The sequence below is a fragment of the Athene noctua genome, chromosome 1 (assembly GCF_965140245.1).
Source record: "Athene noctua chromosome 1, bAthNoc1.hap1.1, whole genome shotgun sequence".
In the NCBI taxonomy this organism is placed as follows: Eukaryota; Metazoa; Chordata; class Aves; order Strigiformes; family Strigidae; genus Athene; species Athene noctua.
This window is the reverse complement of record NC_134037.1, coordinates 178,689,981-178,716,715: the sequence shown is the minus strand read 5'-3', so window position 1 is coordinate 178,716,715 and position 26,735 is coordinate 178,689,981. Positions and strand designations below refer to the sequence as shown.

The 26,735-nt window shown below is 40.5% G+C and overlaps 1 protein-coding gene across 5 annotated transcripts in view; it reads right to left on the bottom strand.

Annotated features, from left to right (window-relative positions):
* SH3KBP1 (SH3 domain containing kinase binding protein 1) overlaps positions 1-26,735 on the bottom strand; it is a 235,083-nt gene that overhangs the window by 189,451 nt on the left and 18,897 nt on the right. For 3 of the 5 annotated variants that reach the window (XM_074906362.1, XM_074906343.1, XM_074906371.1), the window contains exon 2: positions 17,642-17,799. In XM_074906362.1, coding sequence (XP_074762463.1) covers positions 17,642-17,799 — 158 coding nt within the window. The remainder of the gene's footprint in view (positions 1-17,641; positions 17,800-26,735) is intronic. The other 2 variants (XM_074906352.1, XM_074906382.1) reach the window with 2 other exon arrangements.

Genomic DNA, 26,735 nt, shown 5'->3' with positions numbered 1-26,735 from the left:
ACACCCCCAAAAACCCCCAAAGAAAAAAAAAAAAAAAGGAAGCACAGCAGAGGTTATGCCAGGTTTGAACATTACTCTGCATTTCCTCCAGTCCACTTTCATCTTACTGTTGGGTTTTTTTCACAACACTTAGATTTTTCAGCATATTACCCTGAGCTATGGTGCCCTATCCAAGCCTTTTCACCCCAACTCACAGGTTCAATCACTTTCAATCACCTTTTTCAAATTCAGTCCTTGTTAGTAATTCAACAGAAATATTAACACTGCACTCTGTTCTTTTTCATCCTTTTTTTTAAAATTTCTACCTATTTTAACAGTGGTCATCAGTTTTAACTCTTCAGAACAGCAAGCTTGCCCCAGTCATTACAATATTCTCCCTCAGCTTCTCTACCACAATTTCACTGTTCCTCTATTTGCCTGACTTAAATCTAATACTAACTTAATACCAGTTTCTTGCAAGTTTGTCCTAGGTTTAAAAATCTGAGGGGCAAAGATTCCATTTTCAAATGTAATCTAGATAATTTTCTATCCTGGCCTGACCTCTGCAAAGTGTCACTGAACTCAGGGATAAAATTCTGCTGTAAGATTTTTTGCTTTCTGTACTTCTCTCACAAAGGTACAACACATTTAGAATATGGCTGCTGAAAATAAATTTTACTTCAAGACAAAACAGGCTGCTCAAATGCTCTAATCTGGAAAGATCTTGTTCATACAAAGGCTCTATCTCAGCAGATCCCTCCATGAATGACAAAAGAGGAGTGTGATTCATTTGGCAGCCAAATTATTTTAATTGTTCCACAAAGGCATATAAAGCCCCATACACATCACAACTATTGTCTTCCACAATAGTTTTTCTCCTCCCTTTCACTCAATCATTTTTCTCTAAATTATTAAATCCTTCTTTCCTCTTACAGTTTAGGAAATCTCTGACTGTAAGCACTCATAAGAGAGGGTTATAATTAGCAGTAAAAGAAAGAGGGTTCTATAGAAAAGATGGCTCTATGAGAACTGTGAAATGGAGGCTATTTCAGATACCTGAAAAACCTGGTGCTCACTTCAGTGTACGACTTCTTCAACAAAACTCATCCCAGCCTGCATCTTGCTTACCAGAGAGCATGCAGGTGGCTCAGTGACCGACAGATGAAGCCCAAGAATTAACACACAGAAGCACACAATGAAGCCAGTAAAAAGCGGTTTTGGAGAAAAGACCAAACTATGTGTCTAGTAGCTAATGAGACAAGAGCAATCTTGATGGCATGAATAAATCCAAAATAATCATTAATGTACAGCTCTAAAAAAATCCATCTTATAATGAGATGAAGCTCTGAGAAAGTTACAGCAATTCAGACTAGCTAGAAAAAGATATTAAAAATTACTATGTTTTTCAAAACAACATGCAGATTTTGCTTCTCACATGGTTTTGAGTCCATTTGACAAATCCATGAACTGATTTACAGGTTAGTGAAAATGAGAGGAAATTAAGTGGATAATGGATGGGTCAAAGTCAATATACAATGCAACACTGAGGCTTAATCTGGAATACTATGTATAATACTTTATCATGTTGTGTCTGTCCAGCATGTGAACATGTGCTGTAAATAAAATACAGAGAAGTGCTGCTAGTATTCTCAAGAGAATGAGCGCCTACCTTACATCAGTATCTCTAGCAAAGAAAAGACCTTCAAGGGCTGTTTAAGAGCAAAAGGGCAAACAGGATTGATGAAACACCATGGGGAAAACACAGAAAGCCATCTTAACTCACAAGGAGAGTGCTTGCACAACAGCAAGTGGTAAAAACTGACCATTAATAAATTTAGGATAAAGTGTAAAAGAATGTTTCTAACCACGAGAGTAAAGAGATTCTCAAGCAGCATTTGCTGGACACAGCAACAACACAATGAAGCTTCATAAATGTGAAATACAGGGCCCGCAAGAGTAAGAGGACTGGAACTATGAACTAAGAGATACCTTCCAAACTCAACCCATGCTCTTGCTCTCTCATTCATAAATAAATCTATACATACACACACACAGCCCCATGTTAAGCAGACACTTTTTTTCCCCTCTACAAGTAATTTGAAGCTACTCAGAGTAACATCTGTCTCTTGTAGGTGATTAATATTCTGCTATTTGTACTTTCTTGTACACATTTTTTTTCCAGCAGTTCCCTCCAAACACTCCTCACCCTTGATTATTTTACATCAGACAAGCCTTGAATTCATATTGCTGTCTTTCACAGAATGTGGATATGTCACTTCAGAAGTTCTGGGATATGGGGAAAAAAGAGGAAGGAGGGAAAGGGATACACATAAAAGTATGGCCCACAGAAACCTAGAACTGAAAAAAAACCCCCAGCAACTAAAGGCACTGGAGTTCACTCAGCCTATTCAAGTGTTTCAAGAATCACAATTTTGTAATGTTGCTAAAACCTCATTCTTTACCCTTGGCATAACTGCCTGTGTGTGTAACCAGTGGGAAAGGCATCATATTTTTAATTGAATTATGAAAAATTCTGCTCACTAAAAGATAAAAGTGGAAACTAAAACCAACACTTCACTGGATTATACAGAAAAAGCATCACTTCTTCACAAGATATAGCCTCTAGGTGGGCCCAGAGTCTTACCGTCTATACTTCAAACTAATACTTCTGTTTACTACTCCATAGTCCAGCAATCCCTATAGAGCCAAAGTACTGTAATCAAACTAACTCTTTTTACAGATTCAAAGAACATTTGAGGTTGGAAGACTCCTCTGAAGATCTCCTAGTCCAACCACCTGGCTCAGAGCAGGGACAGAGAAAGTAGGATACTCAAGGCTGTGACCAGCTGACTTTTAATTACATTCAAGGGTGAAGGTTTCACGTGTCCGGATAACCTGTTTCACTGTTTGACCAGCCTCACAATAAAACATTCTTACTTATGTTTAAATGGATGTCCTGTATTTCAGTTTGTGCCCACTGCTTCTCCTCCTTTCACTGTCTACTGCCAAGGGGAGTCTGGCTCCACTTTCTTATTTCACCACATCACATATTCAAGACACATCCATAACACCATCCTGAGCCTTCTCCAGGATAAACAGTCCCATCGTTCCCAGACTCTCCTCAGAGATCAGATGCTCCAATCCCTCTACCATCTTCATAACCCTTTGCTGGGCTCACTCCAGTATCCCCATCTCCATCTCTCTTGTACGGGAGAACACAGAACCAGACACAGCACTCCACCTGTGCCTCACCAGAAAAAAGGAAAAGAGGAGAAGGATCGCCTCTCTCCACCGGCTCACAATGCTCTGCCTAACCAGCCCAGGAAGCTGGGAGCTGCCTTTGCCACATGCACACATTGCTGCCTCACGGTCTACTTGGTGTCCACCAGGAGCCCCAGGGTCCTTCTCAACAAAGCCGCTTTCCAGACACTCAGCCCCTGTCTGCACTGGTGCCAGGGGCTATTCCCCGAGAGGTGCAGGACTTGGCATTTCCCTTTGTTCGTGACGATCCTGTCAGCCCATTTCTCCAGCCTGTTGAGGCCTCGCTGAATGGCAGCACGACCCTTTCATGACTCAAACACTCTTCCCAATTTTGCATCATCTGCTAACTTGCTGAGAGTGAGCTCTGTCCTGTCACCCAGCTCATCACTGAAGATGCTGAGCAGCATCAAGCCCATTATCCACCCCTACGGCACACTGCCAGTGACCGGCCTTCAGCTGGACCTCATGCTGATCACAACCCTTTGCGTCTGGCACTTCAGCCAGTTTCCAACCCATCTCACTGTCCACTCGCGTGGGCTGCCCTTCATCAGTGTGGCAATGAGGATGGTAGTGGCGACAGTGCCAAAAGCTTTGCTCAAGTCAATGTAAACAATGTCCACTGCCCTCCCCTCCTCCACCAAGCCAGTGATCTCATCATAGAAGGCTAACAGATTGGTCAGATGTGACTTCCCCTTCACAAATCCATGCTGATCACTCCCAACCAGCTTCTTGTCCTTCTTCGGTTTGGAAAAGGCTTCTAGGTCAATGGGAGCTTGAGTTCCCCAAATTCTCCTCTTTTCCTTCTTGAAAACATGAATTACTTTTGCTTTTTGCTAGTTCCCAGTAGCCATTCCCAGGGCTGATCAATTTCCCATCTGGAATTAATCTTCTCCAAGATTTTCTTCTGAGTTAGGCATTATAGCAGATCTGTCTACTCTACCTTTATGATGTATGAATTAGAATTGAATTGGAATTTGTTTGAATTAGAACTTGTTTTTCAGATATCAGGTTGGGTTGCAGCAATGACAGAGAGGGGAGAATGCTTTGTACTGTGGAAGCAGATATGGCCTAGAGTTACTGAATGATGTTTGATAGAATAAAATGGGTCTCCCAAAAATGAAACACTGTAAATAAAGTTATATTTACTTTTGCAATCAATTGTAACACAAACCAAGTATCCATGTGAGGGCAAGGTGAAGAAATGAAGTCATGTAAGACATAACTATTCAAGCAGTTCCAACACTCATTCTTAGACAGCCATGATTAACTAAAATGCCACCTCTCAGATTAAAATGTATTCTTTAGAAAAACATATACATTCTGTCAGCTTCAATTAAAAAAAGTGACCATATATTATATACATAAGAGCATCCAACCTTCCTGTGAAGAGCTATGCTACTGCAGTTTTTGGCAAGAACCATAATCTGCACACACCAACCTTTAACACAAGGCAGGGCAGTGTGGCAGAATTTTACCTGAGAAGTTACCTCTCCTAAACTCAAGTATTGATGTCATTTCCAAGAACAGCTTCCAACAGGTTAATCTGGAAACAGCAAAAGGAAGGAAATGGTACAGGCTAAGAGTGAGGTGTTAACAAGGTTCTAGAGAAGTTCCCATGTAATCCACCACATTGTTGGCAGATAGTAGAGCACTGCTTTTTCCAACGCTGTCAGAGATGCCTGAATTTAAGTGGTTTGTCCTGCATCCATTTCTGCCATGTCTTTTCCTGTTTATTCTCTTCCTTTCATGATCAAACTTGTGCTTCCTCAAACTTTGCTTAGTCACGCCATCCTTAATGCTTGCATGAAAAGCAATCTAACGCAGTACAAGCTGCACAGCTTTGCTCCGCACATAAGTGCACCCAGCAGAGAGAAGCTGCAAGGCCACACACCACTGAACACAACCTCAGTTTTGTGTTAACACAGCTATGGTTTCTATAGTGCACGGAAATGCTTCATTAACATTTAAAAAAATGTCATTTGGTGCTCTAGCTACATTTCCTGTGATGGTCTGTATAGTGGAGTTAGTTTACTATGGGTTCATTTTAAAGAAGCTTTTCCAGATACCCTGTAGGTATCCCACTCACTTAAAAAACACTAAAGAAACTGTTTAATCACATTTTTCTAGTTGTCTCATCTGCTAACAGTGGATACAATAATAGAATTAATGCTAGTGCTTTATGATAAAGCAATAGTTTGGATCTTAAATACCATCCTAGTATCCTGCACAACTTAAGACATCTGCCAAAATCTGGATACTAACTACCCTCTGTTTCTCCCCCACACAGAATACAAACTTAACTTTCACTTCTGTTTTCCCAGAATGCAGAAAACCTATCAGGTAGAGAAGCAGGTGGCTAATAACTATATCCAAGAGCAGCTACATTTAACCAAGAGGCATATCTTTAAATTCCTTGAAGAAAAGGGGGGGGGAAAGATAAAAAAGGGGAAGGGAAAAAGGGAAGAGACTACACTGCAACAATGTACTAAGCATGTCAGAAACAACTAAAGTGGAATTTCCTAAAACAGTACCTACTTGCAGACTTTTGCCAGCATAGCTGGAGCAGGAAGATGGCAGGTGTGATTTGTAACTGAACCGGCAGAAGCCCCTACACCATTGACTTAATTGAACTAGCTAAACTGGTTCAACCCATTGAGCTTTTGCTGGTATAGCCTATTTGCTTGCTGTACAGGGTTTACTAGATGGCCCTAAAGCAAACTTTTGCTGTATAGCTGCTTCACAGCAGCAGCTCTCTGACAATACATTATACTAACATTCTTATAACCATGAATGAACAATGGTACAGAGAGAGAAACAGATGCAGGTTCCTATCATGAGTGAGGTTGCTTATCCATAATGTTTATAAAGAACAATTTGGTTTTGTATTATCTTATGGTATGTATTTTTACAACAGATAATATTTACATACCATGCTATGTCTTCACTGAAAGGCACACACATTCAGAGAAAAAAAAAAAAAAAAATATTTTAAGTGGCTGCTGTTAACATCACAAAAGTCAAGGACCTCTGTTGGTGGCACCAAATGATTTTTACTGGACAATTACATTATTTGGGTTTTTTTTTTTTGCACACCTAGAAAAGCACTTACAATTAATCACTCTATACTTTCATTGAATTATTATTTGTGACACAAATTCACAAGCCCTGTTTATGTGCATTTTCCTGAGAGTAGCAGGAATGCAAAAATTTACTACTTTGAGGTAAAGTTCAATAAAATTATGGTATCAGCTGGCAGCACAGTAGCAATAATGCATTTTCAAGTTCAGGTCTCCTCCCACTCCTATGTACCATGGTCCAATGATGCAAACTTCCCTTTTCTCTCAAGCAGTCTAACCAGCTAGTATTAATTGGCCTTAACTAAAAATAATTGTCTGTAGCCAGTATTTATCTTTAATTTTGTTGCTTGTTGTCAGATCTGATGTGGGGTTATAGAGTCTGGGAACCTAACCAATTTTTCCAACAATGCAATCTAGTAAGAGATAGTAATTTAGCCTCTCCCTGTAAATCTTGTTTTCGCTTTATGGACATCTGAAAACATCACTAGGAAACAAATTCATCTGTTAGAACTTATTAGCAAATGCTGGTGGTGTTGGTTGCTAAAACTCAGATCCCATCTCCCTGTCTGTCCCTCCACACACATTCTTCAATGGCAGGAGTTGACTAGCTCATTTTAATACAGACAGGCTCAAAGGCACGACGAGAAAGCCTCCACTAATATAACCAGTCTTCAAATAAAAAACACTAACACAGCTATAATAAATATTTTCTCTCATTCTTTATAGTGCTCAGTGTCATGGAGCTGCAATTTGACAGCAGAAGGACATGGTACAGAGACTGGGAAGGCTGGTTACCAGCACATTACAAGTAACTCCAGGCATAACTAAGGAAGCCCTGGAGGAGTTATTCAACCCCGTAACTTGTATGCCCAGTTTCAGCTTCATGAGAAAATAAAACCCACACAGAAGCTGCTGGGTGGGAGAGTGAGAAGAGAAAGGAAGTCTCTAATGGAAACACATGAACTTTAAAAAAGCCTGCTGGGGAGTAGAGTATACTCACTTTAAAGAAACCAAATAAAAATTACCCTTTTGTAAATATCTGAAGACTCACTAAGGAAACAGTGAAGCGGTAAAAATCCCAGAACAAAGAGATAGCGTCAATATTACAGAACATCTCTGCAAGTGTCACCAAGGTTCAGAATGGTGAGAAACACACATTCTACTTCCTTGTAGTTAACTGTTTCAGATATAAAAGATCAGCATTGTACAATTGCTTAGTGGAAAAACAAAGGCTGAATTAACGAATGAGACCAAATAATATATTTCTTTTCTCTCTATTTTGAATAAAAGTACCTTTAAAAATAATTTCTGATACCTTAACTTGTATGTTCTGGTTTTAGACCTAGTGTTTATTTCTGTATACCAGACACACACATTATGCATGTCTACTACATGCACACATATGTATTGCTGAAAACATTTTGAAAAGGATTATATTTTTTAAAAAGAGCTTTTATTTTACAGTTAATGAGGCATTCCTCTCCCTCCACTTATTCAATCTTTTCCTCTGATGTCCACCAAACAGTTTGCATAGATTCTCTAAAAAATTTTCACAGTCTGAGAGGCTGCAGAAGTTCAAATGACCCACTGAAAACACACAGGCAGACAATACAGAAATTGGGAAGCTTTCAACACAGAACCACAGAGAAATTAAGGAGTATGAAATGCGGTGCTCAGCCCTGCAAGAATTTGTGCATGCAAGCAGTTGTATGCTCCTAGTCATTCCATTAACTTCAGTGAACTACTTGTACAGGGAATTTACTTTTGTACAATAGTTTTTAAAGGATTTGCCCTCAGCTGTTCAGTTAAGGATGTTTCAAAGTACATAATAATCTTTCCTTCTGCAGGGAAAATACTGGTGATATCTCACAGCAAGCTAACACAAATCCTAACTCCTTCCAGGACTTTAGTATAGCTTTAGCATTCTGTACATTTATAACACATCAGTAACAAAACAGGTTTAGGCTTTGAATTAACCATCATTATTTGTGGCGATCTGTTCATGAGAACTGATCAACTCAAATTCACAATCATAGGCCTTCAGGTGCTTTCAGATTGAGTACAGATTCCACAGAGTCAAAGAAAGGTAAATAGATAAAAGTACACCACAGAGCATTATGAACTGGCTGAAGATTGCAAAATGAAGAAGCTGCCCACGTACACGCCCTTTTGTACATGCACAACAGTACACTTCAAGTACTTCCACTTACAAGTACTTTTTTCCACGAAACAAATTGTATAGAAAATATTCAACTGTATTTTAGAAGTAAACTGCACTAAACGAAAAGTGAAGTATTAAAAAATTTGCTGAAAGCTACATTGAGACATGTATGTAGGTTTCTGGTAGGTGAATTTTAGATATTTTTTATGAAACACAGTTAACATGGTAGTTCTGAATTACAGGTATTTTTCTCTATATATTTCTCTAATTCAACCTGGAAGGAGAATAACTCAGGTCTTCTTAGGAGGACTTTTAAAGGAGGAGCAGGTTACATTTTGTCTTTGTGTTTGACAGTACAATAAAATTGAGACAAAGGACATTAGGGAAGAATAAAGAAAACAGTAAGATTTTCATCTTACCTTCTATCTATAACTACTAGGCATTCATTGGGTCAGTGATTTGGCAACAGCTAATGACAGTGTATGAACCATGTCTCTAAAATGCCATGGCCACGTAGTGCAGACAACATGCAGCTTGTAGTAAGATAGGCAGCCTGCTCACATGCTGGCAGGGTCCTGGGGGCAGCATGATAAGGAAGCTTGGGGTGAGGGAACAAAAACCAAGAAAACCCCCTGAGCAGCCAAAAAGCCGATAAACACAGGTTGCAAAAGGAAAGCTGGATGACACTATGCTCTTGGCTACAAGTAGGAAGAATTTTTCAACTAAAATGATAACAAGGAGTTTCATTTGCTTTGTGCTATCAATTAATAAGTAAATACTGACAGATAAATCAGACCACCTAAACTCACCTAACCACGTCTAAAATGGAAACCAAGCCTTAGCTAAGCTGGTTATCATGAACCAGCCAAGATGAGGGCAATAACTTATAACCATAAGCAATCACGAAAGTTATGAAAGAAGTTTCTGTTTTAGAGACTGTTTCTGCTGTAAGGGTGTTTTTAATCAGGGTGTTTGATAATACTGGCCTATAGCCTCTGGAAAGGTGAATGCAAGTTCTGTGGAAGAACAAATACTAAATAAATCTTTCAAAGGCTGCAATGAGTCCCCATGCAGTGGGAAATTGAGAAATCAAGGTTTTGTGAAGCAGCAGATACATACACTCAATACCTTGCACAGTCTTGAATGACCTGTGATGCATTTATTTCTCTCAATATTCCCAGTGAAAAAAAAAAAAAAAAAAAAGTAAATCAATAAAAGCAGAAGTCATTACCACCTTCTGTAAAGATAACACGTTTGCCCTGTTCCTTCTCCCTAGGTGGGAGAGGTACCAATGTTATTTTTAAAAATATATGCTCTACTTGCTTCTTCCCTTCCATCCCCTACACCTCCCATCACAACTATTGGCAGTAGGTATCCATCACCGAAGAAGGAGTCTGAAGTCAAAGTGAATAACTAACTCATCCTATTACATGATGGTAGTTTACTTGCACCTTTGTCTTTTCCAAGGGTAACTGAATGACCACAGTGTCTATATATAAACAATAATGTATTTCATATGGCTGTATTAAACGGCCAAAAAATGAGGATTAAGAGACTCACACGTACTTGTCTCTTTCCAGCTCTGAAAAGAACAACATGTGCTGATCGTAAACCTAAACTGCTCTAATATATTCCATCATATTAATTTTACTAACAGTGCCAGTGAAATTCTAGTAGAGTGAATAATTAGGTGATAGCAGGACATGGGGCACCCTTTAAGGACTCTGTCTCCACCATCAGCTTCCCAAAAGATTCTAGGATGAAATTACAGACACTGAATACAAAGATACCTAATTAGTCAACTACTACTACCAATAGCAAATAATGCAAATACTTTGCGATCCCAGCTGGTAAAGACTTTATAAAAGCATGAAAGCTGTTAAATGGTCAATGCATGATACTTCAGAAGAAAACAACACATGTACATAGAAGTAAAACCCAAAACCAATAAAGAAAACCTGAACAAAAAAATCAACACCACTAAACAACACCCCAACATACACACATATACTTACTGTTAATAAATTACAGGTTTGACCAGGACAGAAGTATTGAGAAGTAAACAGCATCATTAAGTCATGACAGCAGCAGTTAGAACAACTAGTCTTATCCCCAATAGCTTCCTTTTTCCCACATCTTCCTCTTGCTCTCATGTTCATTCTTATTTAACATTAACAGTAAGTGATACAAACTGAAAGACAATCAGTAGATGTAGTCCAGATACAGGTTGGATCATTCTGATGAACTAAATGGAATATTTGGCAAACTGAGTTTGAATGCAAGCACCACCTTTCATAATTACAATTATTAAATGCTGTAGTTACACCATAGGCATCCAGAATACTGTTTCTCTTATACCCTTTTTTCAAACAAACATTAAAAACATCAAAATCAGATAATGTTTCCTAAAGTTGAGGGAATCCATCTCAGGGCTATATAATAAAATTGCAAGAAAGGTGGAAATATCAACAAGTATTCTCATGCTAGCTTCAAACAGCAGCGGGACTGAACTGTAATTTCAGTTTCTAGGAGGTTGCGTTTTCTGTTACTGTGTTTTAAGAATTCTAATGAGGTTTTTAGTCTTGTCAGGAAAAATCAGATACACAGCTGTAGTCTCTGTAAATCCCAAACCGGAGAAGTACATTTTGCATTACATTCGTATGCAAATGCTGCTAAGCACCTCTACAGACTTTACCTACAGAGAAGAGTTTCTCACACTAGCTTGCTTCAACAGTAAAACAATTGCCAAAACAAGTGTAAAACTGAATCAGATCAAAATACACGGATTACTAACATACCCACCCACACATAAACAAGCTACAGAGAAAATAAAAACATCCGGAGGTTGGAAAGCTGCCAGGAAAAAAGAAACTGACTTCAGGGAAGAGAAAGTGTAAGGTCAGGACACCTTTTCTTTGCCTCCCAACCTTTTAGGACTAGGTTGGAGAAACACTGTTAACCATCTAATCCTGCCAATTCTATAAATCCTTACGGAAACTACTTTAACAGGTTATTGCCAAAACTGCATCGACTGCCCTGTATAACACACATGCCAAATAATATATAAATAAATTCTGAAGAAATTGAAGCTGCTTTAAAGAATTATGATATTACAGCTCAAAAAAAGTTGTATCTTTGAAAATATAACTTCTAGATAGCACATTCAGTCCTCATTTCAATCTCTGATTAGTTTCTCCTCCTCCTCCTGGCTTGGAGCCTCAGGAAGGGGGAAAAAAAAAAAAAGGAGCATTTTTCTTAAAATTTACAGTTTAAACATGAGCATATTCTAAACAGAAATACTCTGGGACTTTTTTAAGAACACAAAAGACAAACCTGAGCAAAAAGAGGAAATAATTGAGTCTCCTTAGTACACCAATTTATACTACCTACTCTGAACTCTATCAGTGAAGCAGTATGTATTTAAATAAGAAATTTTTTTAAAAAAACATCAACAATTACCACGCATAAGAATAAAAAGTAATACATTTTGTTTTCAGACTCCTAATTTTTCACCAATTCTACCAATACATAATTACAATTAAGCCACTGCCTTTTCAGACAGTTTTTATTAATAACTTGTTGCAATACAAAGTACTAGACACTAAAAGCTGATAAAAACCCTAACACTGAAGCTTCACATTACCATGTCCACTGCATGACTGCTGCATGTATTTAAAAACCCTCTCACTTTTGCATCGTTCACAAAACATGCACATGCTGGTTCCCACAAAACATCCAACAGCTGACAGCCCCAAACAGCAACCCTTCTTTCCTCTCTGTTCCACACCTCCACACCCTTCCAAGTAATCCCCCCTAAAAGCCTGGCATGAAAGCATATCAAACAAACTGATCACCGCAGGACAGCCAACACCACACTTGCCCCCATGACAAACATACAGGATCCATTCTGCTGACTGTGATGAGCAGGGCACCCTTCCCATCCAGCTGAGAATATCACCCGTTCCCTGTGACCGGGAATGGGAAAGAGCCGCTGTCACTGTCGGGAGTCTCACATCACTTCCAGTCCAAACACTCAGGGCAGCTGCCTCACTGGGAGCTACCCTACCGCCTCTGAAGCCAGACGAACAGGTTGAGGCATGACATTATTTTCAATCATGCCTTTGGCATCCAGGACGGCCCAGAGTGCTGCTGCTGCTCTGCTAAATTCCCTGAGAGTAAACGCTGACAAGTCAGAGACTATTGACTGGTACAAGACCATGCTGGTGGATCTGTGTCTTTGTCAGGGAGGTGGGCTGGGAGAGGGAGAAAGACTTTGTTTTACTAGTTTTGCGTTCACCATTGTAACAGTGATAACAGCAACAATAATAAATAATAACACATATTTCTCCCCACAAAATCCTATTTGCTGTTGACAGAAACAAAAGCTCAGAGACAGTATTTTCATAGGATGGAATCTATCATCTATCTGAAAGTTTCTTTCACCAATTGTATTTAGCCATAACAAATTTAATGGCCATACCCAGAACTTGGAATAAGAAACTAGTAATCCTGGCTCTCATTACAGTTAGGATCCCACAATCTAAGATCCCACGTTACCTAAGAACAAATATGTAGACAGTATTCTACTAAGGTTTTCAACAAAAAAAATCTCAGTAATTGTACTGCAAATTCCATCCAGACATGTAAAAAACCACCATAACAATTCATTGACCCATAAAGCAAGTTACCTTTTCAGGTATAGACAAAAATAACACTGTTTTCCCTAGTCCGCACATAACTTCAGTGCCTCGGCAGATGTCACAACTTTCTGAAGTGGCTACTTAGGCAAAGCTGGCCCAGGTGTCACTTAATTAATAGTATTCAGAGTACTTAGGAGAGCAGCAAAGGCAATAAGGACTTATAAGCCCTGAAGCAAAGGCAGGCGCAGCGGTATCAGAGTATCAGAAAGTGCAGTGGCAATGCCGGAGGGAAGGACAACAGGAGTGGTACCAAGCAGCAGCTGGAGGGCCGGGGAAGCAGAAAGTACTGCAGGAACCAAAGTGTTCTGGGACATTGAGAATATGCTCTTTTCCCTCCCAGGAGCCAGCCTATGGCTGTAAAGGGCCCCTGCATGTGCACAGGCCCCATCTTACGAAAGGTTTTAGGAAAGCACTAGTAGGGACGGGTAGGGGTGTGTGGGGTGTGTAAAAAGCACAAGAGTCTCAGCAAGGAATCACCCTGTGTTTCACTCACAATCCCCTGCAACCTCTGGCCGGTTGTGAAGATTAAAACCAATCAAACAAAACATATAGATTAGAAAATTAAATTACAAACAACAGCTAAGGATCTGTACCATATACCTATGATTCAGCATGCACATCCCTGACATCCTACAATTTACACTATTTAAAGATGGTATTCTGCTTGTATAACAAGAAATCCAGGATGCTGTTCTGATATGAGGCAGTAGTACAGTTACACAAAGCCCCTGTCCTGTTTCATCAATCCTAAAACCCAAGTTATACACCACAATTTCAAAAATAACTACTACCACATTTCTTGCTAATTTTAAAATAAATTTGCCTCCCCAATTCAGCTAGCAATACTGGCAATTCCTCTGGAGTACAGACGAGCCTCAAGGTTGTCACATGCAGAAAATGCACTATATAACACTATTCAATCCCACACAGAATTGGGTTTATAAATTAAAACTGGCAAGCAAGGCTCTGTACCACAGTTTCCTGCTTTCTACATCTTCATCTTCTATCAGCAAAATCTAACTGTCTCAGATGCTGTCACACTTGCATACATTTTTACACTGCAGAGCATGGTTAGTCAAGGAAATTTTTAAAATAAGACCAGAAAAAGTGAAAAGCCTCCTGTCTCTTAGTGGCATTTAAAAAAAAAACCACCTTAATACACTACACATCATGCACATTTATTTTATTTTCTGGTTATAAAGTAAGGATTTTGTATTTCAAGTTGAAGTTTTGAAGCTATAAAGATACAGAAAAACAACATTACACAATGGAAATGAACACCACCGAATCACACCTGCCATGTCCTCTGTTTCAACTGTGTAACTGAGGAGTAAACAGACAACTAGGAACACTAAGTAATTCTCCACTCATACTTCAATTTCTCTACCTGAAAAACTGAAAGAAAACAGAAAAAGACAAAAACTAGATACGCATTTCATACATTTCTTACAATAAATTCAGCATCAGTATCTCTAACAAATGTAGATATCTACAAGGCTGACAGAGATAAATTAAATCTTAAAGAGGGACTAAAGAATTTTCTCATATTTAGACAAACTTCTCCCACAAAATCTTCCAAGTGATCATAGCTGCAGACTAATAGGCAGTGAAAACAGAAAGAGAAAGAAATTGCAAATACCTTTTCTGTATAACCTTGCATATTGAATTGCAGAGCATAAGAAGGGTATGAATCTGTGGGGTTTTTGTGTCTGTATGTGTAAAAATATATAAAGCTCAGCGCAGTTGTTTTGCAGATTCAAGCACAGGAAGCACCTCTGATACAACTTCACAGTGAAAGTCCCCTGAAAAAAATAACTGCACATGTACTGCATACATATCATTGCTACCTCCCCTTTCCTCTTTCTTTCTTATACCTGTCTTCAGACAGCTCCTCTTCAACAGCCTCCTAATTTGTATTTATTCTGTGAAATTTAAAATCACTTTTGCTACAGTCAACTCCAAAAGTCTTTTCCACATTCACAGCCTAGTACTCCCTTGAAAAAGTTTTTTTTTTAGTTTTCTGAGTAACACTTTGTAGTATCTTTTCATAAACATTTCAATATATTGCATTTTCCTATTTTTTCCATTTCTGATTTGTACATCTCTTCTTCGCACTTGCAGAATCTATGCATACATGCTAACTGAGACCACTCAAGCCTTTTTACTGTCTTAATTCAGTTGTTTCAATTCAGCCCAACATTCAGTTTTTCCAAAACTCACCAGTTTCTTTGGAATGTCATAATGAATTTATTCGAAAGAAAAACAAATCACAGGAAGAAAAATATATTTTCTGTGAGAAATTATTCCCTCCACCTGAAGGTAGAATGCAAAATATCTCAAGAATTTAGTTAGTTTAGCTCTGAGTAACTTTCTCAGGTAACTACTTTTACAATCAATTCTAATAAGCAATGGGAATTTGGAGTTGCATTCAACTCCACCACTCATTTATAACATCCCTTTTTGCCTGCCTCAATCACCTTGCTGACAAGAGAACAGCTATGGGGCATGAACTGATTGCTGGTGAGCTCAACTCTGCATGCAAGTGTTAAAAAATTTTCCACAAATTAAAGTTTACATAGAATCTTAGTGGACGGGATCGTTACGCTCAACAAGCTTTCTAATGAGACTGCTGTTATGTTTGACTATAGCTCTCCACTTACAAGGAGATTTACGCAAGAAAAAATGAAGAAAAATAAAGATTTTCACTCAAGATATTCACAAACTAACTATTCTTTTAGGAAGTTTGTATCTTCCACTCCACAGTACCTAATTTTGAGAGGGAATGCTCAACTATGAAAAATGTATTTGGCTTTGCGTTCAAGCTGAGAATGAGGAAGAATTTAATGTGGTTTTTAGTTCTTTAGAAAACAGCCCTGGATGCTGATTTAAAAAAAAAAAAGAAAGAAAGGGAGTGGAGCAAAGAGCAGGCAGTGATATTTTATGAGAAGACAAAATCCAAAACATTTTTTGTTGGTTTAGAACTTCCTACTGAGAAAAAGTTTTTAATTATGTGACAGGATGCCACAGTTTGAAGGCATTTTGGAGAGGCCTTAAAAATTAGGTACTAAGGGAGAACTTGCAAGCCTTCATACTTAATGATACTTTCATAACAGAAATTCATAGGCCACATTTAGCACTAAATCCTAACCTCCTAAAATCATCAGCAGATTTCAAATATCATAAAGGAGAAAGCTTAGAGAAAGTCTGCTTTTGTCCCACAGAACTTCACAGTTCATCAGAGTTCCAGCAGAAAAATATTAACAATACACAACAAGTCCCAAAACAGTTTCTTCCCCTCAACCCAAAGTGTAGATTTTCAGAGGTTAACAAGAAACAGGGTATTCATTTTCCTCCTCCACTCCCTTTCAGCTCTTAAGGCTGTTACTTCCTCCCAACTGTTGCCACCTGACAGACACAGAGCTGTTCTTTCTCTTTCGCAGCGACAAGAACAAGGATTAGGTTGCGAGTATGTTTGCCCCCACAGGAACATCTGAGGTTCCCATGTTGCCCCGCTATGGGCTCAGTAAGTTTGCCTCTGAACCACTTCTCCAAGGTACCTTGACATAAGCAGCGTTAGTAAAGCAAAATGAAGTAACTTCATTATGTGCATATGTCCAAACACACAATAGGCTCACACAGAAGAAAACGGAGGAAAAAAAAAACCCTTATACCCTTGGAAAGGGGAAAGTCCCAAAGATCCTCTGAAGCTACAGTAACAGATTAACATAAAACCTATTTATGTAATTTATTGTAGTTCTTTTCCATAGCAGAGAGCTAAGTTTATGGAGGTTTATAGAAACTAACAGCCTAGGTCTCCAATGACAAATTGAGGCCCAGAGGTACTAATAGCTAGTCTCATATGTACAGACATACGTGCATACACACAGATGCCCCATAAAGAAAAAACAGATAATATATATATATATATATATATATATTTCTAAAACTTCGAATAGCTTTCCTAAAATCAGTATTACTGCAGGTTTCGTGCATTACATGACATACAAAGTCAAGATTTTTTTTCCACAACTGTTTGGAAAAATCCATGTTAATTATTCTTATCTAATTGAGCCAGGAATAAGCATTCACAAAAATCTTCTATAAAACCTAAAAAAGCACTCTGGAGAAGAAGTACTATTTACACAAAAGAGCAAATAATGCAAATGTCATGACATATAAGATGTTCTAGAAGAAACACTTTGTTTCCAGACCACAGTCAAATGTAATCACTGAACAGCAGAGAAATATAGGGGTAGATACTTTTATTTTCAGGCTATCAAAACTACACTGTCTTTGCAAATAATGTCGTCTTCTCTTTGTAACAGTGCCTCAACATTACATTCTACTGTAACATATTACAGGTTTGGACATAAGAAATATTATGATATAAAGGCTGATATTTAGCCTGAATAGCACAGTACACAAAACATATACACACAAGAACAGTTCCACTTTGTACTCACTCTTACAAAGTTGTCAGGGAACAAACCTCTTCTGCCTTTGAGCTGTCCTTCCCACCAGCCTCCATCATCTTTCTTAATATTGGTGATTATGTCACCTACAGTGATCGTCAGCTCATCATCATGTTGAGCTTTGTAGTCAAACTCCACTACTGCTTCCACTAAAAGAGAAACACAGATACGCATAATTATTGACTATGTTTAAGTTTCCATGCCTTTGAAAAGAATAAGAAATCATCAATCCAATTACAGATTCTCATATATTCAGTTTAACCAAGAGGGCATATCAAATAGGCAACATGTAGTAGTAACATTTTGTGGAGAATTGCTGTGAGGAAGCCAAAGGAGAAAAAAAAAAAAACAAAACACAGGAGTGCCCATCATGGCTAAGGCAACAAATGGCACACATTTTTCTCTACTGTTTAAAGGAAATTAATTTGTGATGCTTTGGCAGTATCTACTCTGGCAGCATTACAAAGTTTATTTTTATTTCTTGGACCACATTTTCCTTTTGCTCACAGGACTTCTAAAGCATTTTATTTATCAAAAGGTTCTCAAATCCGTAAGCATTCCAAGCCACTGCATCTACTTTGCTAAACACATGGCTACTAACTTAAAGAGTAATTATCAAGAATTTTTTGCATCATGCTGAGTTTCACTATTGTTTATACAGATATGCAGAGCCTTGCTGCATGAACATGCTCTCACAGCATTTCACCAATGGGAGAAAAATTTACTTTCACTTGTGATTTTGCATCAGGAGATCTGAAGATTAAATGCTCCTACTCTTCTGAACGTCTGCTATCAAACAGAGGTGTGTTATAGGCTTGCTACCATATGGCATGTCTTTGTCTTCTCCTGGGAGAAACCCATCATCCGTTGAAACCATACACACAAAGTCCCTGTAGCCTACCATTTATCCTGCAGAGTCACTGTAGAGAATTAGGGAAGTCGTAAGACAGAAAAAAATCATTTGGAGAATCAAAATCAATAGAGTTGGGGTGTTCAAATATGGAAGTCATAGTTATATTTAGTGGTTCATCAAACATCTACTAGGAGAAGCATGATTGGCAAGGTCAAGGATAGCTATATTTATAAAGCTGTACTCTCGATTTCTGTAGTAGAAAGCCATGCCCCAGGATGTTCCAGCAAACATTTAACACTTCAACCATTGAAACAGCAAAATGAGAACTAGTAATAGGCATCTGCTTTCTGCACAAATGACTGTGCTATGGAAACCCTGCAAGATCTGGCCTGCAAAGAGGCAATGTACCTCACAAAGTAAAGCTAACCAGTACACAACAGGCAACAAAAAGGTTCTCCCTTGATAACAAGCCCTGCACACTAAATCGAATTAAGCTGACAGAAAAGCAGAGTTATTACACTCCACCCCCAAAATGTCACACAGTCACAATTCTAAACATCTCCCTCACCCAGAGCCTGCAAGTCATAGCTAGAAGAGTGTTCTGACTTTTGGATACATCCCAGACATAAGGCTATGGCTGATAATGTTCTTCTCTTGTTTCTTCTGTGAAGCCTATAAACAATATAAAACCCATTCACACGAGGCCTGCTAAACTACATAATGAAGAGCAAAAGAGAAAGAGTGCTACCACACATTACAAGCTGACATGCAAACAGAACTTGAAAAATTTACCCCTGGAACTTAACTGAAAAATCAGTCATTCAGGCCAGGAGGTGCAGGAGAGCTGAGCACACACACGACCAATGTGATCAAGCAATGCCTATTTATTACAACTAAGAAAGCCCTTTTATAATGTTCTCCCGCACACGTGAGTAACATGCAGTACAAGTCCTCAAGATTGGACAGTTAACTTAGCCCGCGCTTTAAACCTTCTTATGATTGGATACAAAGTGCCACATCAGCCTTGCCAGGCTTCCTGCCTCGTGTAACTTCTTCTTCTGTCCCAACCCCTTCCGATGGTTGTTTGTCTTGTCGAGTTTCTCCCCCCTCATTCAGGGTCACATCCTTATCGCATTCTTGCTCGGCTGAGGCTCTTATCAGTCTTGTTCTCACGCAGGATTGCTCACATGTCCATTCTCTCGCAGAAAGTCCTCTAGAATCCCAACAAGGAGGGACCTTAGGAGGTCACTTGTTCAGCTTCCTATTCAAAACAGGAGCAGCTCTGCGGCCAAACCGGGGTGCTCAGGGCTTTGTCCACATGGGTCTTCAAAACCTCTGCAGAGAGAGGTAAGACACATAGGGCAACTTGTTCCACTGCCTGCCTGCACTTCTGGGAAAAAAGTTTTCTCTCTACAGACCATTGGGACCTTTCTTGTTTCGGTTTACATCCATTGGTCTTGTCATCCCACCATGCACTACTGTGTAGAGCCCAACTCCATCTATTTGATAACCTCACTGTAGGTATTGTAAGGCTGCTATTAGGCCCTCCCAAGTTTTCTCTTTTCCAGGCTAGACAACCAGAGTTCCACTAGCCTCAGGTCCCTCCAGTCTATAGCACATCAACTGTTCCACCAATTTGGTATCAACCACAGATGTGTGGAGAGTGTACTCCACGGCCTTCTGTCCGTCCCAGGTGATAATCCATTTATTATCAGCTTGCAGGTAGAGTACCCATTAATTACAACAAAAATCACAGAACATTTGAAGTTGGAAGGCACCTTTGCAGACTATCTAGTCCAAATGCCCTTATTCAAAGCAGAGGCAACTAAAACACAGGTTGCTCAGTGCCTTGTGCAGCCAAAGTTTGAACATTTCTAAGGATGGAAATTCCAGTACTCAATCAACCTCAAGATTAAAAAGCTCCTCGTATGTTTAAATGGATGTCCTGTATTTCAGTTTGTGCCCACTGCTTCTCCTCCTTTCACTGTCTACTGCCAAGGGGAGTCTGGCTCCACTTTCTTATTTCACCACATCACATATTCAAGACACATCCATAACACCATCCTGAGCCTTCTCCAGGATAAACAGTCCCATCGTTCCCAGACTCTCCTCAGAGGTCAGATGCTCCAATCCCTCTACCATCTTCATAACCCTTTGCTGGGCTCACTCCAGTATCCCCATCTCCATCTCTCTTGTACGGGAGAACACAGAACCAGACACAGCACTCCACCCGTGCCTCACCAGAAAAAAGGAAAAGAGGAGAAGGATCGCCTCTCTCCACCGGCTCACAGTGCTCTGCCTAACCAGCCCAGGAAGCTGGGAGCTGCCTTTGCCACATGCACACATTGCTGCCTCACGGTCTACTTGGTGTCCACCAGGAGCCCCAGGGTCCTTCTCAATAAAGCCGCTTTCCAGACACTCAGCCCCTGTCTGCACTGGTGCCAGGGGCTATTCCCCGAGAGGTGCAGGACTTGGCATTTCCCTTTGTTCGTGACGATCCTGTCAGCCCATTTCTCCAGCCTGTTGAGGCCTCGCTGAATGGCAGCACGACCCTCTCATGACTCAAACACTCTTCCCAATTTTGCATCATCTGCTAACTTGCTGAGAGTGAGCTCTGTCCTGTCACCCAGCTCATCACTGAAGATGCTGAGCAGCATCAAGCCCATTATCCACCCCTACGGCACACTGCCAGTGACCGGCCTTCAGCTGGACCTCATGCTGATCACAACCCTTTGCGTCTGGCACTTCAGCCAGTTTCCAACCCATCTCACTGTCCACTCGCGTGGGCTGCCCTTCATCAGTGTGGCAATGAGGATGGTAGTGGAGACAGTGCCAAAAGCTTTGCTCTAGTCAATGTAAACAACGTCCACTGCCCTCCCCAGTGATCTCATCATAGAAGGCTAACAGATTGGTCAGATGTGACTTCCCCTTCACAAATCCATGCTGATCACTCCTAACCAGCTTCTTGTTCTTCACAAATTTGGAAATGGCTTCCAGGATTATTTGCTCCATCACTTCCCAAGGGGTTACCATGAGGCTGGCCAGCCTATAGTTCTCAGCAAAAAGGTTTCCTGCTTCCTAAAGACAGAAGTTACATTTGTTTTCTTCAAGTCTTAAGGAACCTCTCCCAATGCTGATGACCCTTCAAAGACTATCAAGAGTGGCCTTCCAATATCAGTCAGCTCCCTCAACACATATCCCAGCAGGGCTATGGCCTTGCACATGTCCAGTTTGTTTAAATATTCCCTAATCTGATTCTCCTCCATTGAGGGTAGGTATACCTTGCCCTGGACTTCTCCACTGGTTTCAGGGGCCCGGGATTGCTGAAGACCAGTATTACTATTAAAGATGGAGGTGGGTAAGGCATTAAGTACCTCTGTGACAAGGCTCTCAGTCACATTCAGTAGGCCTACACTTTTCCTGGTCTTCCTCCCTGTCACTCATGTACCCATAGAAGCCTTTCTTGTCTTTCACATCTATGCTGGTTGGGATTGTTTATTTTCTTCACAGCAGCCCTCATGGTGCTATGTTTTGGATTTGTGACCAAACCAGTGTTGGTAACACAGGGACGTTTCAGCTATTGCTGAGCAGTGCTTTCACAGCCTCAAGGCCTTTTCCGTTTCTCACACTGCCCCAACAGTGTGTAGGCTGGGGATGCAGAAGAACCTGGGAGGGAGCACAGGCAGAACAGCTGACCCCAACTGACCAAAGGGATATTCCATACCATATGATGTTGTGCTCAGCAATAAAAGGTGGGGGGAAGGAGGAAGAGGGGACATGTGACGTTACGGCATTTGTCTTCCCAAGTCACTGCTACATGTGATGAAGCCCTGCTTTCCTGATGAGAATCAGAGAATAAATTCCTTATTTTGCCTTGCTTGTATGAGCAGCTTTTGTTTTCCCCATTAAACTGTCTTTATCTTATCCCACGAGTTTTCTCACTTTTACTCTTTCAACTCTCTTCCCCATCCCACTGTGGGAGAGGGAGGGAGCAGCTGGGTGGGGTTGAACTGTCCACTGGGGTTAACCCACAGCAACATCCCTCACCACATTCCACTCCAGGTGGGCTTCGGCTTTCCTAACCCCATCCCTGCATACACAGACATACCCTACCTTCACCCCAGGTCACTTCTTCCTGCTTTCACCTCCTGTACTCTTTCTTCTTAGGTCTGATTTTTGTTAGAAGCTCCTTGTTGATCCATGACAGCATCCTGCAACCTCTGCTTGTTTTCGTGCTTGTCAGGATGGACCACTATCAAGCTTGGGGGAGATGATCCTTGAAAACCAGCCTGCTCACCTGGATCCCTCTTTTCTCCATAACTGTCTCCAGTGGGATTCTTCCAAGCAGATCCCTGAACAGGCCAAAGTCTTCCCTCTTCAAGTCCAGGATTGCAATCTTGCTTTCTGCTTTTTTTCCCCCTCCTCCACTTTACCATCTCATGGGTCAGTGCAGTCAAGGCTGCCCTTAGCCTTCAGATCCCAAGAGTTCTTCCTTGTTTGCAAATATGAGATCCAGCAGTCAACATGCTCCAGACACCTGCTGGATTGCTCACAACCAGGACATATGCAAACTATTCTACCCCTTCAGTAGATATCAGGATGGTTGAAATGCCCCATGAGGGCCAGGTCCTGTCAACATGAGCCTTACTGCAGCTGTCTGAAGAAGGCCTCATCAGCTACTTCTTCCTGGTCAAGTGGTTTGTAGAGACACCCACCACAACATCATCCACATTGGTCTGCCCTCTAACCCTAACCCACAAACTCTCAGGTGGTTCATCATCTGTCCCACAGCAGAGCTCCATGTGTTTCAGCAGCTCTTATGCATCAAGGACACCTCCCCTTCGTCTTCCTAGCCTGTCCTTCCCAAAGAACTTGTATACATCAATTGCAGCACTCCAGTCATGTGAGCTATCCCATCATATCATCATGATCCCAATGAAATCATAACACTGCAACTCCATGCAGACATGTAATTCCTCTTCTTCACACCCCATGAGAGCACAGACACTTCAGAGAGGCAATCAACCATGCTGATTTCCCAGAAAGAGTACAAGAGCTTTCCCTGTAATTCTGAAAGGCAGTTCCTTGTTTATACAGGTATGCCTGGGAAGGGTCTCCTTCAGTCCTGTTTTGTTGATTACACAGTCCCTACTGTTTGCATCACCACATACATTTTGTTTGCCAGGCTGGTCCATCACTTCTTCACAAGATTGTTGGTCATCCTCTCCCTCCCTCATCATGACTGTTTTAAAGTTCTTCTCACCTGGTTGGCCAGCCTGTTAGCAAAGATGCTTTTACCCCACTTAGTCAGGTGGATCTCATCTTTTCCATGCAATCCTCAAAGAGGGTTCCATGATCATAAAACTAAACCTGTTGCTGACACCAGCTATGCAACCAACTGTTACCCACAGGATCTGTCCACTTCTCTTAACACCTCTTCCTCTCACCAAAAGGATTGAGGAGAAAACCACCCAGGTTCCCATGCCCTTGACCATCACCCCAGAGCCATACAGTCACAACTGATACTTTCCAGATCATTCCTGGCAATATCACTGAAGCCTACATGGAAGAGCAGCAGGGGGTAGTAGTCTGAGGGCTAGACAAGCCTTGGCAGTCTTTCCACAATGTTCCAGATCCAAGTCTCTGGCAAGCAACAAGCCTCCCTAGATGACACGTCAGGTCAGCAGATGGGAGTCTCCATCCCCCACAGCGAGGAATTTGCCTGCTATTATCACTTCCCACTTTCTCCTGGTGCCCCTGCACGGCTCAGGTTTAGCTAGCTTGGGCACGTCACTGGATGGAGCACCCAGACTCATTATCTAAAAGAGCACTGAATCTGTTATGTAATTGCAGATCTTGAGATGGAGCAGGAGCCTTCCTCCTGGTGTCAGAAGTAAGAAACTTCAGGCTTCCAGACTTGTCATTCTGGGAATCTCCAATCCCACCCCAACAGACACAGACTGCCTGCCATTCATTCAGGGAAGTCGAGGGTTTGGGCTCTTGAAGCCTCAACGACTTTGAGAAGATCTGGAAGGCCCAACCCTTTGAGCTCAATCATCCAACCAATTTTTAAACCCACCTAGCTGCCCTGCAGCATACTACCACCACTACTGAGCCATTCCACACCACCTCTGGCAGAGTTTCTGGAACCCTTCTGTGACAACTGTTACATAACTAGAGAATCTGTTGAACTTGAACTAACCATTCCAGTTTAGAAAAAATACTAAAAAAAAAAAAAAAAAAAAGGACATATGTCTAAAATATGAACAAAAGTCCCTAAAAATATTATCCACATATGCCTACTTTACCCCAGAGAAACCAGTAAAGTTGGTTCAGAAGTTGTATTTACACAGTATCTCTCCAAAGACTACTGGATTCAGGCAGAGGCACCAAGGTACACACACCAAGTCTCACATCAATGAAATTTTTTTTTTTTTTAATTTTAAAATTTAAAATCTCCACAGAACACAACAGCACTCAGGCTAAAAAAAAGCAGAATTCAGACTATTTAGCAGGGTGTTGCCAATTTCGTTGAGTCCCAGGAAAGATCTTTTGACAGCAAGGCCCTGTACCCTTAATTTTTAAGCAGTCTACTAGGATGCACTTGCTCTCAGGACTCACAGCTTATACACTGCTTTTTGTACATGGCAAGTCATTTCTACTTCCTACGTAGGAAGCTTTTAAATGCCATTCTCATTTGCTGTGGATGCAATTACATACTGCTTTGCTCCGAGTTCTCCCTAGAGCAATCAGAAGGTGGTTAGAGCGCTGTAAGGGGGTGATGGCAACGGAGTAGGGATTCAGGCTGGCTTCAACTACTGATTCCTCAAACACTCCTCAACATTCAGACTGCAGCAAGACATACTGAAGGAAGGCAAACAACTCTCCCACTCTCCAAGTCCCATGTTTTAAAACACCTGTTGCTGTACTTGCAGTTTTGCTCTAAGAAGGCTGTAAGACTGACATGATTCTTGATAGTTTTGTTTTCTTATTAATTATGTTCTCTCTCTTATGAGGAGAGACCAAAAGGCAAGAAGGAGATGGATGTTGATTTGACTCTACAGCTGCTTGGGTAGCGTGGAGGCACTGGAGTTGTCTTCCTGAAGTCTGACTGCTTTGCACTAATTCATATACAGACAGCTGCAGCTGTTCAACCACTTTTGTTTTACTAGAAGTTTAATTAAACAAATAAAAACCCCTTTACTGTGCAGGCTCTTCTCTCTATATAAAATTTTCCACTTATTAAAAAACACATATAAATATTTTTTAAAGCTGTCTCCTCTCAGAGAATTTGATTACTGTAACATAAGTGTGTGTAAACTGTTAGAGACATATGAGTCACCAAAAATGGACCACACAATTAAGATGTTTATAAGTGCCTCAAAGGAAACCCAGAACACAGTTTGGAAAGAGGAGTAAGAGCAAACCTAACATGTGCAGATTGTGACAAACTGACAGGAAGGTACTTCTGAGATCACTCAAAATTCTCATTTATCACACTACTGAAGCTTGTAGAGCATATGACAGCCTAAAAGTGCTTTAGAATTTATAGGTCCATGCAGTTGCAGTTTTAAAATCAAGCTTATTTTCTAAAGCATGCTAAACCATGCCACCTTCTCAAACTGTTTTGAAAAATTCATTCTGCCAAACCTCATCTTTTTGTTTTCCTTTGAGGTGAAATCTGTCTTCGTGGAAGCTGGATTGATACTGGAGACACTGATCTAGATATGCTAAGAAAAAAGCATATCTGAGTTTTGTTTCACATCTGCAAGTACAACATACCTCATTCCTGAAGTGCTGTGCTAGAATTCTCCTCAGAGACTGGACTAAGACAGTGTCCCAGTCTGGCCAATGATTTATGATGTGAGAAAACACTCCATGGACAGTGAGCTCAAACTAATTTTATTTGTTAACCAACAAAGGCTGGTCTTAGGCCCAACTCTGCCAAGGTAAGCAGCTTGTTACACTAACAGCCAAAACCCAAATCCCTTTTAAGCCAACAGCAAAATAAAATGGCAAAATTGAGGCAGACAGACCTGGCTTCTCTTTTTGGTGCATTTTTCTTCAAAATATTGTACTCCATGATGCCTGAAAGAGAAGCCTGCCCCAGCCTGCAAACTGTAGCTGTTAGACTTTCTGTTGGAAGAAGGCATTTTTCATGTCAGGAATGAAATCCAGTATCAAAAGCTATTCATCTTATTTTGATCTAAAAGGGGAATGTTCATTCTACAA